General features: G+C 37.6%; 1 protein-coding gene across 2 annotated transcripts; it reads right to left on the bottom strand.

Annotated features, from left to right (window-relative positions):
* Nucleotides 1-2,284: 2,284 nt before the first annotated feature.
* Nucleotides 2,285-13,836, bottom strand: LOC310726850 (E3 ubiquitin-protein ligase TRIM21-like). Of its 2 annotated transcripts, XM_083542854.1 has the most exons (9): nucleotides 11,925-13,836; nucleotides 11,393-11,879; nucleotides 10,264-11,079; nucleotides 9,241-9,554; nucleotides 9,045-9,140; nucleotides 7,184-7,417; nucleotides 6,946-7,093; nucleotides 4,262-4,288; nucleotides 2,285-4,166 (listed from the first exon to the last, which is right to left on the bottom strand). In XM_083542854.1, the coding sequence occupies exons 4-9, from the start codon at nucleotides 9,550-9,552 to the stop codon at nucleotides 3,628-3,630; spliced, it is 1,356 nt and encodes a 451-aa protein (XP_083398980.1). In that variant the 5' UTR covers nucleotides 9,553-9,554; nucleotides 10,264-11,079; nucleotides 11,393-11,879; nucleotides 11,925-13,836; the 3' UTR covers nucleotides 2,285-3,627. The 2 variants fall into 2 exon arrangements, with proteins under 2 accessions (XP_083398980.1, XP_083398979.1); XM_083542853.1 differs by lacking the exons at nucleotides 10,264-11,079; nucleotides 11,393-11,879; nucleotides 11,925-13,836 and having other exon boundaries at nucleotides 9,241-9,986.
* Nucleotides 13,837-14,305: the final 469 nt, after the last annotated feature.

Raw genomic sequence — 14,305 nt, 5'->3', positions numbered from 1 at the left:
CACCCCATCTAAAGTTGCGAATGGCAGAAAAAGTTTGAGAAGCTCTGAGAGGAAACTCTGTCCATTCATTACTGATATGTGAAGGACTCAAAGCTGGTTGGTTGCCCCAAGGCTTGCAAGTTGTAATTCAATTCAGTTCAATTCAATGTCATTTTTTTGTCAGTAGTAAGTCGTATACACCGACCAGGAATAACATTATGAGTGGTGAAGTGAAAAACACTGATGATCTTTTCATCATGGCACCTGTTAGTGGGTGGATTTATTTATTAGACAGCAAGTAAACATTTTCTCCTCAAAGTTGATGTTAGAAGTCTAGACGTCACAATTTGTCGAACTCGAATCTTTATGCTCGCCCATTTTTCCTGCTTCTAAAATCAACTTTGAGGAGAAAATGTTCACTTGCTGCCTGATAAATAAATAACTGCATAACTGCGTCATAACACGTTGAGATGTTCCTGGTCTGCAGTGGTCAGTATCTATCAAAAGTGCTCCAAGGAAGATAAGATAAGATTAGCGAAGACTGGTCCATGTGGTCTGATCCAATAGACGAGCTCCAGTAGCTCAAGCTGCTAAAGAAGTTAATGCTCTTGATGATCAATGGGTCAGAACTGTTTTAGCAGCAAAAGGGGACCAACACATTATTAGGCAGGTGGTCATAATGTCATGTCTGATCAGCGGGCATTAAGTTATTCCTGTTCTCTGTATTTATCCCTATAATTTAGTCCCTAATGAGAGAGTCAATGGTGATGGTATTAAAGGAAAAACTCCCTTAGAAATCATGAGTGAGGGGCCTTAAGAGGAACCAGACTGTAAAGAGAACTTCTCCTCTATAAATAGATAGATAGATAGATAGATAGATAGATAGATAGATAGATAGATAGATAGATAGATAGATAGATAGATAGATAGATAGATAGATAGATAGATAGATAGATAGATGCTTTTGTTTGTCACATGTACATTACTGCACAGGGAATTTCTTTCTTCTCATATCCCATTGATGTCAGAGCACAGGGTCGGCCATGATACAGTGCCCCTGGATCACTGAGGGTTAAGAGCCTTGCTCAAGGGTCTGATGAGTGGCAGCTTGGTAAACCCTAGAGCCTTATCTACTGAGCTACCACTTCATCTGGGATTCATCAATAATAATAATAATAATAATAATAATTCATTCATTCATTCATTTTCTCCCGCTTATCCGTAATTCGGGTCGCGGGGGCAGCAGTCTAAGCAGGCCCCCGCCTTCGACTGCTGCCCAATCCTCACAGCACCGTCCCTTACGGTCCCTCCTGCAGGTGGTGAGCCCACGGGAAAATAATAATAATAATAATAATAATAATAAGAATAATAATAATAATAATAATAATAATAATAATAATAATACATTTTATTTATAGGCACCTTACATACTTCTTTTTTCGAAGCAGACACTGATGTCACCTGGCAGTCTCCCTTATCCAAAGCTAATTATATGCAATCATTTATGCAACTAGGCAGTTGAAGATCAGGGGTCTTGATCAAGGGACAAGCGGGGGTGGGGCTGGGATTTGATCTTATGACCTTCTATTAAGAAGCCTACCACTTAGTTATCATTGTTGTGGTGTTGTTTGTCCTTGACATTTATAGATGCCCAAGAACTTAAAAGAAGAACTTGACACTGGGATCAAATGCAAAACTGTAATAAATTGGCAACACCTCTTAGAAAAGATATGACTTTTGATATGACAGTTTTCAGAGTACATCCTGGGGGTTTGGGTTTGTATCCATCAGTCAGTATCTATTTTTCCAGTATCGGTCACCATCCCAAATCACTTATTCCAGTGTACATTTTTGGAGTATGTATGAAATTTTGAAGAAACCACATCGTTATACTCCTTTCCAAAAAATAAAAAAAATCCCCACATTAACAAGACGTCTAGAGGAAGTTGCAAACGGATGACATGAATATTCCCATGTTATAATATATTGGTATCTATTCGTGCCTTACGTTACATAAACAGTGTTTTCTGAGAATATTAATGGGAACCATGATGGGAAGTTTACGTGCTGGAGAAGTCATGTGTGGTAGTACAGAGATATGGAGATTTAAAATGTGGGTTTTTTTGAGTGTGAAGATACTTAAAAACATACATAAGTGCATATTAAGTGCTTTTAATCATAAAGCAGTAATATCTTTTCTTTTCTTTTTTATCTGTATAATCCCTTATAGTAAGGTCACATAAATTAAAATGTTTATATTGAGCACATTTTTCATCTTTTGTATGTTTCACATGCAATTCATTCATTTATTTTTTTACATATTTCAATCATTTTTATTTTACGAATTTCACCACAACATTCAAATTTACACTTTTTTTCACATCATATTGTTTCACATGTGACACCTGGTTTCATTCGTCACGTTATTCACACGATTCCTTGTGTCCCCTTCAATGTATTTTTTCAGAGCATTTTAGTCACATTACAGACAAAGTGTGTTAAATTTTTTTTCTCTTTTGTAATGCACACCAAAATATATCACCTACAAACAAGTGTAACACAAACAATAAAAAAAAACTAAGGAGGAAAATAATAGACACAATCTAGTAAAACCTGTTAAAGCTAATGAACATACACCAGTAGTCCTTCCTTGTTGGAATGGAATGAAGGAAGTGTGAGGACTAAAACAAAGTCGTCTTGTGTTCGTTATGCAAATGGTTTTTGGAAACTCAATCCAGTTTTGCACATAAAGCAATAGTGGTTGGAGAGTGATGTGCATGGGATTGACGCATTTAAGAAACAATTTGCATAGTTCAATGTCCAAGGGGCCAGAACAAGAAGATACACTTATATACACACTGTAGGTTGCAAAACGATTATTTTCGAAACCATCACCTTTAAAATAGTCCCCTTACACAGAAATGCAGCACTTCCAGCATTTCTGCCACTTCTGGAATGCGTCAAGCATCTTCTGCGATTCGCGCCGGATCTCCTCAACGAAACTGAAAACTGCAGACGTAGGAACACTCGTGGTCAGATTAGCAAAGGCTGCACGACTCCCGATGTACACAGGACGATGAATTTTTAGCACACTGACTTATGAAGGTCGGTGCTCCTTGTGACTGTACATGCAGACTTGTGCTGCAATCTGTTGGGATGTTATGAAACCAGTCTCGAAATCTTTTAATACCACCTCGATTAATTTAATGAGAAAAGAAACCCTTAACGGAATTCATTTGAGGGGGAAAAATGGTAATGGATCATTTCACGCACACAATTTTAATTACGGATATATTTTGTCAGGAACTGAATTTATGTCCCTGATTTTGTCATTTGATGAGAAAAAAGTTCTCGTTATGATGGTGATAAAAAAACACAAACTTAACGATCCTCTAGAGACCCTGTAGAACTACGTCTATTTTTTAAATATACAATTTCAATGTTTGAGTTCAATTGCACTATACAAGATGAATTTCACAAAATTGAAAAACTCACTTGGGTTGTCCTGACCCGGTCTTGTATATGTGTACACTACTTTAAAAACGATTACACCACTGACTATCTTGAATTTGAAAAAACCTAAATAATAATTCTTCAAATAAAACATCACATTAGCTAAATTATTGGTTTCTATGAGAAAAATTCATTTCATTGAACAGGCGTGATGATCAGCGGCGCTGAATTCTTCCCTCCGTTATTGAATGAAGGGCTGAAGAATGGAAAGATTTTCTCACTGAAATTCTGACCAGTGAAAGAGTAAATAAGAGACTTGGTGTCGACATTATAGAAGGAGACCAAACCCTCTTCATAATTTACAAACACTCCTACTTTCTGAGGAGCCTTTGTTAAGGACAGAGGAACAGTAGGGGAGTTGCAAGCCTTATATTCGCTACCATTCCTCAGGCATAGAAGCCAGAATCCATTTTCCGTGCTGTATGTAATCTCCCCCTTCCTCTTAACAGACTCCCAGGCCACTCCTATATCCCACTTTGTCTTCCCTCTGACCTGCACCTCGTAGTAGAATCTCCCTGAGGAGAATCCCTGCTTTCCCATGATGCAGGGGGAGAAATCGAATCGCTTTACATTAGCAGGAAGTTTTTGTCGTAGGTCTCCGTGGCTCACTTGTTTCCCATCATCAGAAAGAATGAGAGCAGGATTTCCTGTTTCAGGATCCAGAGTCACATCCACTGAGAGGAAAAGACAGTAAAGTTTTGAGATTATAGAGTGGATTGGGAAATAATTAAAATAGTTTTGCCAGGCATAAAAAGGTATCATACTGTACCTGCATGCTGTCGGATTCGCTTTAATTCTGTTGGGAAAACATTACAAGACATTACTCGTACTTTACATCATACTTTAATATATTATTATTCTGATTATCAGAAAATTCATTTGCAGGCAATACAAATTTCCACTACTGGTCAATGGGGGGTATTTATCCGGAGTGGGGTGGATGGGGGGGTACTGGGGTAATTTACTAGAAAATCGACACCGTAATAACCAGTTAAACCTGAACTAAAATATGTGCAAATCTAAATATCCGACAAATGTTCATTGTTACAATTTTTGTTGAAGTAGAAAAAAGTTGTTATTTTTACAATTATATTTATTGGCCTAATCCTGAGCCATTATCCAGGCTCGGGCTTCATGCTAGCACAAAAACAGGCTTTAGAACAGAGGGACATCAATTCAGCTTTAAAGTTAAATTTACTGAGTGAGTAAAATTGTTCGTTACAATGTTCCCACTCAATTTAATTCAGTTAAGGGATTTATTTTTAATTGAATTATACGAGGTGGTTAAAAGAGGTTTGGGTCTCCTAGTTCAAGTGAAGGGAAAATTTCATGCTACAACATCCAAAGACGTCTTATACGATTGTATACCTCCAACCCTTTTTGCAAACAATTTGGGGAAAAAAAAACACATGGCTTGAAAAGGCAAGCATCCAAATACTGTCTTGATAACTCTACCTTAAGAAGAATTTGGGACTAAACGCCTGTGTAGCCTTAAGAAACCCCTTATCAATGAGGCTAATCAAAAAAAAAAAAAAGATTACATTTGCTAGGAAGAATAAAAACTGGTTTCTGGAACAAAGGAAAAAGGTAATTTAGACTGGTGAGTTGAGAGTTCCCTGTCCCAGACTGATCAGCCCATCAGGGTAAGAAGAGATATGGATAAATGTATGTACGTATTATGCCTATTGCCTACTGTACAAAAAAAGACCAAATCCCTCTTCACCTGCTGCTGCATCTACTTGTACTTCTGCCTAATTTTCTTATCTCTCTGTCGATCCCAGTACTGTTTCTCCAACCTTTCTTCTAATGCACTTCCTCATTCCACCACCACGTCTCTTTGTCTTCCTTTCTCTTTCCAGATGTCACACCAAGTACCTTTCTAACTGTCTCCCTCATCACTTCAGCAGTAGTTGCCCAATCATCCAGCACCTCTTCACCACCACCCTGTCTGACCTCTTCCCTAAACCTCACACTCTTTCTCCTTCAGCTTCCACCATCTTATTGTTCTTTCAGTCCTCTAACCCTAACCCTAACCCTCTTCTCTTCTTCTTCACCTCCAAAACCATCCTACAGACCACCATCCGATGCTGTCTAGCTACACTGCCCCCTGCCAACACCTTACAGTCTCCAATCACCTTCAGGTTGCATCTCCTACATAGAACATAGTCCACCTGTGTGCACCTTCCTCCACTCTTATACGTCACCCTATGATCCTCCTTCTTCTTAAAATATTTATTCACCACTGCCATTTCCATCCTTTTAGCAAAATCTACCACCATCTGCCGTTCCACGTTCCTCTCCTTAAAGCCATACCTATCATCACCTCCTCATCACCTCTGTTCCCTTCATCTACATGCCCATTAAAATCTGGCCCAATCAGCAATCTTTCATTCCTAGGTATCCCTTCTACCACTTCATCTAACTCACTCCAGAATCTTTCCTTCTCCTCCATCTCACAACCCACTTGTGGAGCATAGGCACTGATGACATTTATTATCACCCCTTCAACTTCCACCTTCACGTTCATCACCCTATCAGAAACTCTCTTCACCTCCACTACACTTTTATTGTACTCTTCCCTCAGGATCACCCCTACCCCATTTCTCTTTCCATCCACACCATGATAAAACAGTTTAAACCCACCTCCAATGTTCCTGGCCTTACTCCATTTCCACTTGGTCTCCTGAATACACAACATATCTACCTTTCTCCTCTCCATCATATCAGCTATCTCTCTCCCTTTACCAGTCATAGTGCCAAAATTTAAAGTACCAACCCGAACCTCCACTCTCCTACACTTCCCCTTTTCCTGCCGTCTCTGTAGACGTTTTCCTCCTCTCCTTCTCCTCCTTCAGCCAACAGTAGCCCAATTTCCACCGACACCTTGTTGGCTAACAATACCTGTGGCGGCCGTTGGTAACCCAGGCCTCAACTGATCCAGTATGAATTTCTGATTCCTGATCCGCATATTTGATTTGGCACACGTTTTTACGCTGGATGCCCTTCCTAACGCAACCCTCCCCATTTATCTGGGCTTGAGCCCGGGACTTCACTTCAGAGTTCATTGGCTTGTGCAACTCAAATGGCAAAAGTATTAGAAAAAAATATATATAATTTTTTTTTTGTAAGATAAAAACGTCTTACACAGAAGATACACAGACTGAACAACTCTAAGTATTTTGTTTCTGTTTCTGATTTTTCAGTCAGGTAGCCAATTTCAGGAAAACCACAGAGCATCCTGATGGGGTGTTCCTAGACCTGCAATTTGTCTGCAAATGATTCCTTGTAATTTTCCTCATAATCAGATTGAAAGTGCAGTTCAACATTGTCCCTTTAGTTATTTGGTTTGGCTAAATCCGAAACCCAGGACAAACCTGCACTGATTATATATTTTACTCTATATTTTCCCTACATTTTCCCCTCTAAACCCCGTCATCAGATGCTTGTACTTACTAATATCAGGAACCCTTTCCATTTGCTCATTGAGAGATTTTTGAAGCTGGGGAAGAGCTCTCTTCAGTGTCTCCACATTGAGATAAAACTCAATTCCAACATCAGACCAGTTACTGCCAGGTAGGGAACCACACAGTGATGGGTAAATCTACATACAACAGTAGAGAAAAGAAAAATATCAGCACTCAACATGTCTCATCATGTCCTGCACTGCTTTAGAAACACAGAGGATTCTGACCTGTAGAAGGTGCAGGTGCTCGTCAGTGTGAATGAGTTGCTCCAGCTCGGTGGTTTTTCTCTTTAGCTCAGAGATTTCACTCTGCAGATGCCTAATGAACTCTTCAGTCTGCCTCTCGGCTGCTTTCTGCTTCTCCTCCATGATCTTAAGCAGCTCTGCCTGGTTTCTCTCAATGCAGAGCATCAGAGCATTGAAGGCCTCTACGATGTCTGCTTTCTCCTTCTCTGTGTTTGTCTAACATGAGTTTCCAAATAATAATATTGACTATAAAAAATTACTTTAAATGGATATGAATTGATTAAGAAAAATAAGAAATCACCTATTTTAAATGTGTCATCTATTTATTTAGATCTCATTGGCAGCATTGGTTAAAGTGGTACATGACATTTTACAAGCTCTTGACTAGGGATTCCTTTACTTACACTTACTTGATCTCAGAGCAGCTTTCAATACTATAGGCAAAAATATTTTGGCTAGAAAAAGGGGACAGAGGTATCTGGCTCAAATCTTGGTTCAAAGTTTGGCTCAGTTTGTAAATTCTGACTACATTATGGTTTAAGACTGCAAGTTACTGTAAGTCTAATTGTTTTTCTAACAAGAAACCTAATTGAGCAATCAAATAAGTGTTATCCAGGACTTGGTCCTCATTACAGTACAAAAACACTGTTGGTTAAAGTGGTACATTTCCATTTACTGCTCTTTAGGAGGTGGGATTAAACAGTTTCTAGACTCGCTCTGTTTACAAGAAAGTATTTTATTTATCTATGTTTACACTATTAAATTCAAAATAGTCCCCTTGCACAACAACACAGTGCTCCCAACGTTTCTGCCACTTCTGAAATATGTCCTGGACGTCTTCGTTCAAATCGTGACTTTTGGCATACTGACTTATATAGGTTAGCGCTCACTGTGACTGTGCGTCCAGCCTTGTGCTGCCATCTGTTGGCATGTTCCAAAACTAGTCTTGAAACCTTTTTATACCACAGCAGAAGTTGTCTTATTTTCTTTGTAATACAAGATCTCAGTGTATCCTTAGATACCACAGTTAGTATCTATTTGAATAGACTAAAAAATTCTCTTGGTGGGAAAAGGAAGGTTTTTGTTTATATCTCAGAACAATATCAATTCGGTTATCAATTCAAACATTTTATTTGCAACAAAAGTTCTAATGCAGGCGAAAGTTCTTTAGCACTGTATTTGTAGGACCACGTCTAACACAAGAACTATTTAAAGGAAAAGCGGAGGAACTTTTATTTTGGGTGTATGTTCCTACAAGCCAAACAATGCTGTAGATTTTCAATCGTATTCAGCTCTGGACTTATACTATGCCAAACTTTAAAAAAGAAATATTTGGGATTATTGCCTAATTAATACAATAGAATACAATACATTACTCTCAAGCAGATTCTCATGTCATAGCCCCTTGTATTGTACTGTTTTTGAAAAGAAGCCCTTAGAATGTTCTGAAAAAGTAAAGCATCCCCAGAGCATGTTGCTGCCACCACCAAATTTGACCGTTTATTGGTCTAAGACCTACATTAGTTTTTGTGTACTTGTACTTTTTCTCACAAGTTTCTGTTTTGTTTCTGAGCTGAGGTTTTGCAGGACATGATCTTGTCTAGGTACTTAGGTTCTCAGGTGATGTGATGTACATCCACTTTCTCACAACTTACTTGAGAGCACTTAATTACCATGTTAATAGCCACAATTTCTATGTGCATGATCTATAGAACCAAACCATTTGACAAAGACATAATAGAGTTCCCTGAATGGGAACTAACAAGCTGATGCTGTTATAATGTATTTTTTTTACTGAGATTTGTGGTAATTGTTGACATAAAAAAAACTTGCTAGCACTTACTTTACTGAGCTCTACAGTGGATTTGAGTTCTTGAACTTTATTCAGTCGCTTTAGGATCATCTTCTGAATGTCTGCCTGTGTCTCACCAAGCTGGCTCTATGGTAAATACGATAGATAATAAAGTTTTGAATTCTATATTTGCATTTGTCGTGGTTAGATTTGTGCTCCATGTGTGAACATGAAGGTGAGGGATTACCTTCTTCACTTGAACTTCCTCCTCTATCGAAGTGATGATGTGAGTTTTGTGGTCTCCCATTAAACACGAATGACACACACATATCTGGTCATCCCTACAGAACATCTCCAGGGGCTGCTCGTGTTTCTTGCATACGTAATCATCCAGGGTCTCAATGGGGTCAATGAGTTTGTGCTTTTTGAGTTTTTCGACACTTTTGTGAGGTATCAGATGAGTGGTGCAGAACGAAACCCGACATTCCAGGCAGGTCTTTATAGCCTGCAGTTTTCCCTCAGTGCAGTAATCACACAGAATCGTTTTAGACGAAGCCATGACTGACAGAGGAAACCCAAACATGCTATCAGTGTTTCTATCGCTATTGCATATGAATTCATTCAGATCGGTTGAAGTACGTGACCTTGATCTCTGATATATATCTGTCCTGTGCACATTTCTTACAACAAAGTATACCGAGTTCTGCCATGGATTCTGTGACTTTCAGGGATCGGGAATAAAAATCAATCTTGCGCTTAATTCTTCTCCACCCAGCCAATTATATTTGTGCTAAACTGGCTAAACCTGGATGATCCCTAGCATCATCTCGTTCATGACTCATTACCAGAATGTTCTGGGTGTGACTCTGTGCTATGCTGTGGTTTTGTTTAGCATTTGCATTTCTTATGTAACTGCAGCTTAATTTTTCATTTTCAAGTCACGGAAAGTCTAGAAATAATGTATTAATGATTCAGATCAGTTCTTAAATAGCTAGACTTGCCTGCAGACTACACCATCATTCATACTGTTCCTCAAAGGAGATATGACAAAAAGGTCAACCAGTGCATGTAATGCATCCTGGGATCATAGTTTGAATCATTTTTAATTCATTCATTTTAATTAGTTACACTGTACCTAGAGAAGATATTGGTCCAAAAAGCTTCAAAGCATAATTGTCTTTTAACATGTACACTTAATGCTTTATAAATTCAGATAATGCAAATAATACAACTTGAAATAATAACAATATTCAATATAATTTGTGGTTACCTGCAGTGGTTTTAGTTCCTGAAAGACACACAAGCTATAAAAGTGACTTCATCAGCTTTGCACTGCAATGTACTGATTAGTTTTATTGCACCTGAAATAGAACTGTAAGTCCCTCCCAAGTTGGTGAGGGAAAAAAAAAAGTGTAATGACATTTAGAAAGCAGCAAAGCAAGTTTATTCAACATGGTAATGTGCAGTAAAAAACACAAACAAACAGAGAAAAACAAGGAAAATTGAAACCTAAGTTACTGTGAGATTAATTTATGGTGAGATTGTAAATTATGATAAGTTACTATGTTACAGTAAGACTGTAAATTGCTATGAGACTAAGTTATTATGAGACTGTAAGTTACTGTAAAACCCTAAGTTACTGTGAGACTATACATTACTGTGAAACCGATTTACTATAAGTTACTGTGAGAATGTAGGTAAATAATTTAATCTCTAAATTACTATCAGACTAAGTTACTGTGGGACTGTAAATTAGTGTAAGTGCATGTGAGACTATAAGTTACTGTGAAACTGTAAGTTACTATACTATAAGTGAGACTGCAAGTTATTTTGAGACTAAGTTATTATTTGTTACCGTGAGATTGTAAGTTACATGGAGAGTAAGTTACGATAAGTTACTAACAGACTCTAAGTTACTATTAGACAAAATTATAATGAGACTAAGTTACAGTGAGACTGTTACTGTATGTTACTATAAGTTACAGTGAGACTAAGTTACTGTAAGTTACTGTGAGACTGTAACTTACTATAAATTACAGTGAGACTGTTACTGTATGTTACTATAAGTCACTGTGAGACTAAGTTACTTTTAGACTGTTAGTTACTGTAAGTCTATAAGTTACTGTGAAACTGTAGGTTACTGTGAGACTAAGTTACTATAAATTACAGTGAGACTGTTAGTTTCTGTAAGTTACTATAAATTACAGTGAGACTGTTACTGTATGTTACTATAAGTCACAGTGAGACTAAGTTACTGTAAGTTACTGTGAGACTGTAAGTTACTATAAATTACAGTGAGACTGTTAGTTTCTGTAAGTTACTATAAGTTACAGTGAGCCTGTTACTGTATGTTACAATAAGTCACAGTGAGACTAAGTAACTTTAAGTTACTGTAAAACTGTAAGTTACTGCGAAACTGTAAGTTTCTGTAAGTTACTATAAATTACAGTGAGACTGTTACTGTATGTTACTATAACTCACAGTGAGACTAAGTTACTGTAAGTTACTGTGAGACTGTAAGTTACTATAAATTACAGTGAGACTGTTAGTTTCTGTAAGTTACTATAAGTTACAGTGAGACTGTTACTGTATGTTACAATAAGTCACAGTGAGACTAAGTAACTTTAAGTTTCTGTAAAACTGTAAGTTACTGTGAAACTGTAAGTCACTGTAAGACTAAGTTACTGTAAGTTACTGTAAAACTGTAATTTACTGTGAAACTAATTTACTATAAGTTACAGTGAGACTAAGTAACTAAGTTACTGTTAAACTGTAGGTTACTGTGAGACTAAGTAACTAAAAATTACAGTAAGACTGTTAGTTTCTGTAAGTTACTATAAATTATAGTGAGACTGTTACTGTATGTTACTATAAGTCACAGTGAGACTAAGTTACTGTAAGTTACAGTGAGACTGTAGGTTAATGTGAGACTAAGTAACTTTAAGTTACTGTAAAACTGTAAGTTACTGTGAAACTAAGTTACTGTGAGACTGTAAGTTACTGTGAGACAGTTATTGAGAGTCTGTAAGTTTTGGTAAGTTATTATAAATGACTAAATCACTGTACTTTACTGTGAGACTGTAACATTCTATGAGTGTTAATTACTGTTAGATTGCATGTGACCGTATACATTTATGATACTTGAAACTATGCAGTAACTAATATAAAAAATAAACAAAACGTTCCAACAATGTGAAGTTTACCACACGGGGGCGCTCAAACTCAAGCCGTGAAAAGAAAAACATCCCTCAAAGGTTACAAATAGTCACTTAATTCTTAATTAAGTGACTAACTTAATTAATAATAAAAAAAAGGGTGGAGTAGCCCCAGTACAAGTTAGAAGTACGGAGAGATGAAAAACCTATTTTCTCTTTTTTTTTTTTTTAAATAAACGCTATGTCAGGAAGTTTATTTGATTTAAATCCACCAACTATAGTTTTCTTCCTCTTCTGCTTATTATTATTATTATTATGAATGGAGATTTGTACATAGGGTGAAGTGACCTGAGTCATGAATAGTATTATTTTTAACTAGTTTATACACCAGATTAAAAATAAAGGCTGTGTAAAGGGACCTGGATTCTTAAAAGGTTTACACTATATAAAAAAAGAATGCCACATCCATTCCTTTTGGTCCGTTTAAAATTATTTTCATCAGAGACACGTTTTTTTCTCAAAGGTTCTTTATGTAGCAAACTTCAGCCTTTGATAGTTAATGCTTCATGGTTAGTTTTAGTTTCTGCGAGGTCTTTTTCTAGAAACAATGAACATCAAAAAACTTTTTTTATTTAACTGAATTCTTTGTCTTCTTCATTGCTACAATTACATTAAATGGCACATGGAAGACGCCCTTATGCAGAGTGCCTTACAGATATCTCATTTGTGGAGCAGTTCAATGGTAGATGGCCTTGCTCAAGGTCCCAGCAGTGGCAGACTGGTGGTGCTGGGATGGGATTTGACCTTATGACCTTTTGATCAATGACATTTTAATTTCTTATAAAAACAGGTCACAGTATGCACAAAAGTTCGCGGCCACCTAATCGTAAGATTGATCCCGGTATAACGAGCGCCACTCTTCTGGGAAGAATGTAGATTTTGTAGAGATTTGTGGAGATTAGTAAAGTCAGGTACTGATGTAGGTGAGGTGAGGAGGCCTGGGGTGCAGTCAGCTTCAGAAATGAATCCTGAAGGTGTTCAATAGAATTGGAGCGTTACAGAAGGGGATTTTTTACGTCTTCCAACCCGTGGAAAGCATTTCTTTACAGAGCTGGTTTTGTGCACAGGACAGGTTTATGTCTTCTAGTTCAAGTGAAGGAAAATGTAACGCTACAACAGCCAGAGACGTCATACACAATTGTGTGCCTCCAATTTTTTGGAAACAGTTTAAATCACATATGGTTGGGAAAATCTATGTAGTGCACCTAAAGACCTACAAGTACAGTATCCGCTAAGAATTTCTCCAGAAAAAACGTCGCTCCAGAATGTTAGCGATGATCAATTTTTTTTTTCTTGCAGTGTTGATGTGCAGTTACCTTCTTCCGAGGAGAAACGGAGTAAAAGTGTCATTTTGGAACCATCTGTCAACCTTAATGAAATCTCGGGAATTGGATGTTTTAATAAGTTGACCTGCAGAGGGGTAATGATGCCTGGAAATACCCAGTGTGTGTGGAAGTGTGTGTGTGTGTGTGTGTGTATGAGGCCTGATTCACGGCCAGCAGCATTAAGTTTGCGAGCTGTAATCCATTATAAGGTAACGGACCCAAATAAATCTCACCTTAATTGAAATCAATCGCTCATAGCGGCGGGACAAGTCGGCTTTTTAAGACCCAATTAGCCCTTTCTGTGCACCAGAGAGAGAGAGAGAAGGAGAGAGAGAATTCCAAGGATAAATATGTTCTCTCTCTCTCTCTCTCTCTCTCTCTCTCTCAGCTGTAGATTTATGAGCAGCACACAGGCGGGGGACAGATCGGCCTCGCGCCTGCTTTCATCACTGGATGTTTCTTTAATTATATGTCAGAGGCCATAAAACTTGGAAACGATATCTTCGACCTCACACACACACAAATGCATCTATACACACACACACACTTTTATATATATACACACACGCACACATCTATATATACACACACACTTTTATATCTATACACACACATTATATATATATATATATATATACACACACACACACACACACACACACACACACACACACACACACACATTTATATCTATACACACAAATGCGGTCGGTATTGTGTTGTTAAACTGCAGCTCGATCACAATACGTGTTGGAATCCATGTTTGGATGAA

This window comes from Silurus aristotelis, assembly GCF_946808225.1.
Source record: "Silurus aristotelis genome assembly, chromosome: 5".
In the NCBI taxonomy this organism is placed as follows: Eukaryota; Metazoa; Chordata; class Actinopteri; order Siluriformes; family Siluridae; genus Silurus; species Silurus aristotelis.
Note: the sequence above shows the minus strand (reverse complement) of the source record. Positions and strands in the feature narration are given on the sequence as shown.

Excerpts from the sequence above, each read along its gene's own strand:
- LOC310726850 (XM_083542853.1), bottom strand. The coding sequence starts at position 9,576 with ATGTTTGGGTTTCCTCTGTCAGTCATGGCTTCGTCTAAAACGATTCTG. Across the intron at positions 9,141-9,240 it reads AGGAAGTTCAAGTGAAGAAG|AGCCAGCTTGGTGAGACACA; the intron begins GTAATCCCTCAC and ends TATTTACCATAG. Across the intron at positions 7,418-9,044 it reads CCACTGTAGAGCTCAGTAAA|ACAAACACAGAGAAGGAGAA; the intron begins GTAAGTGCTAGC and ends AACTCATGTTAG.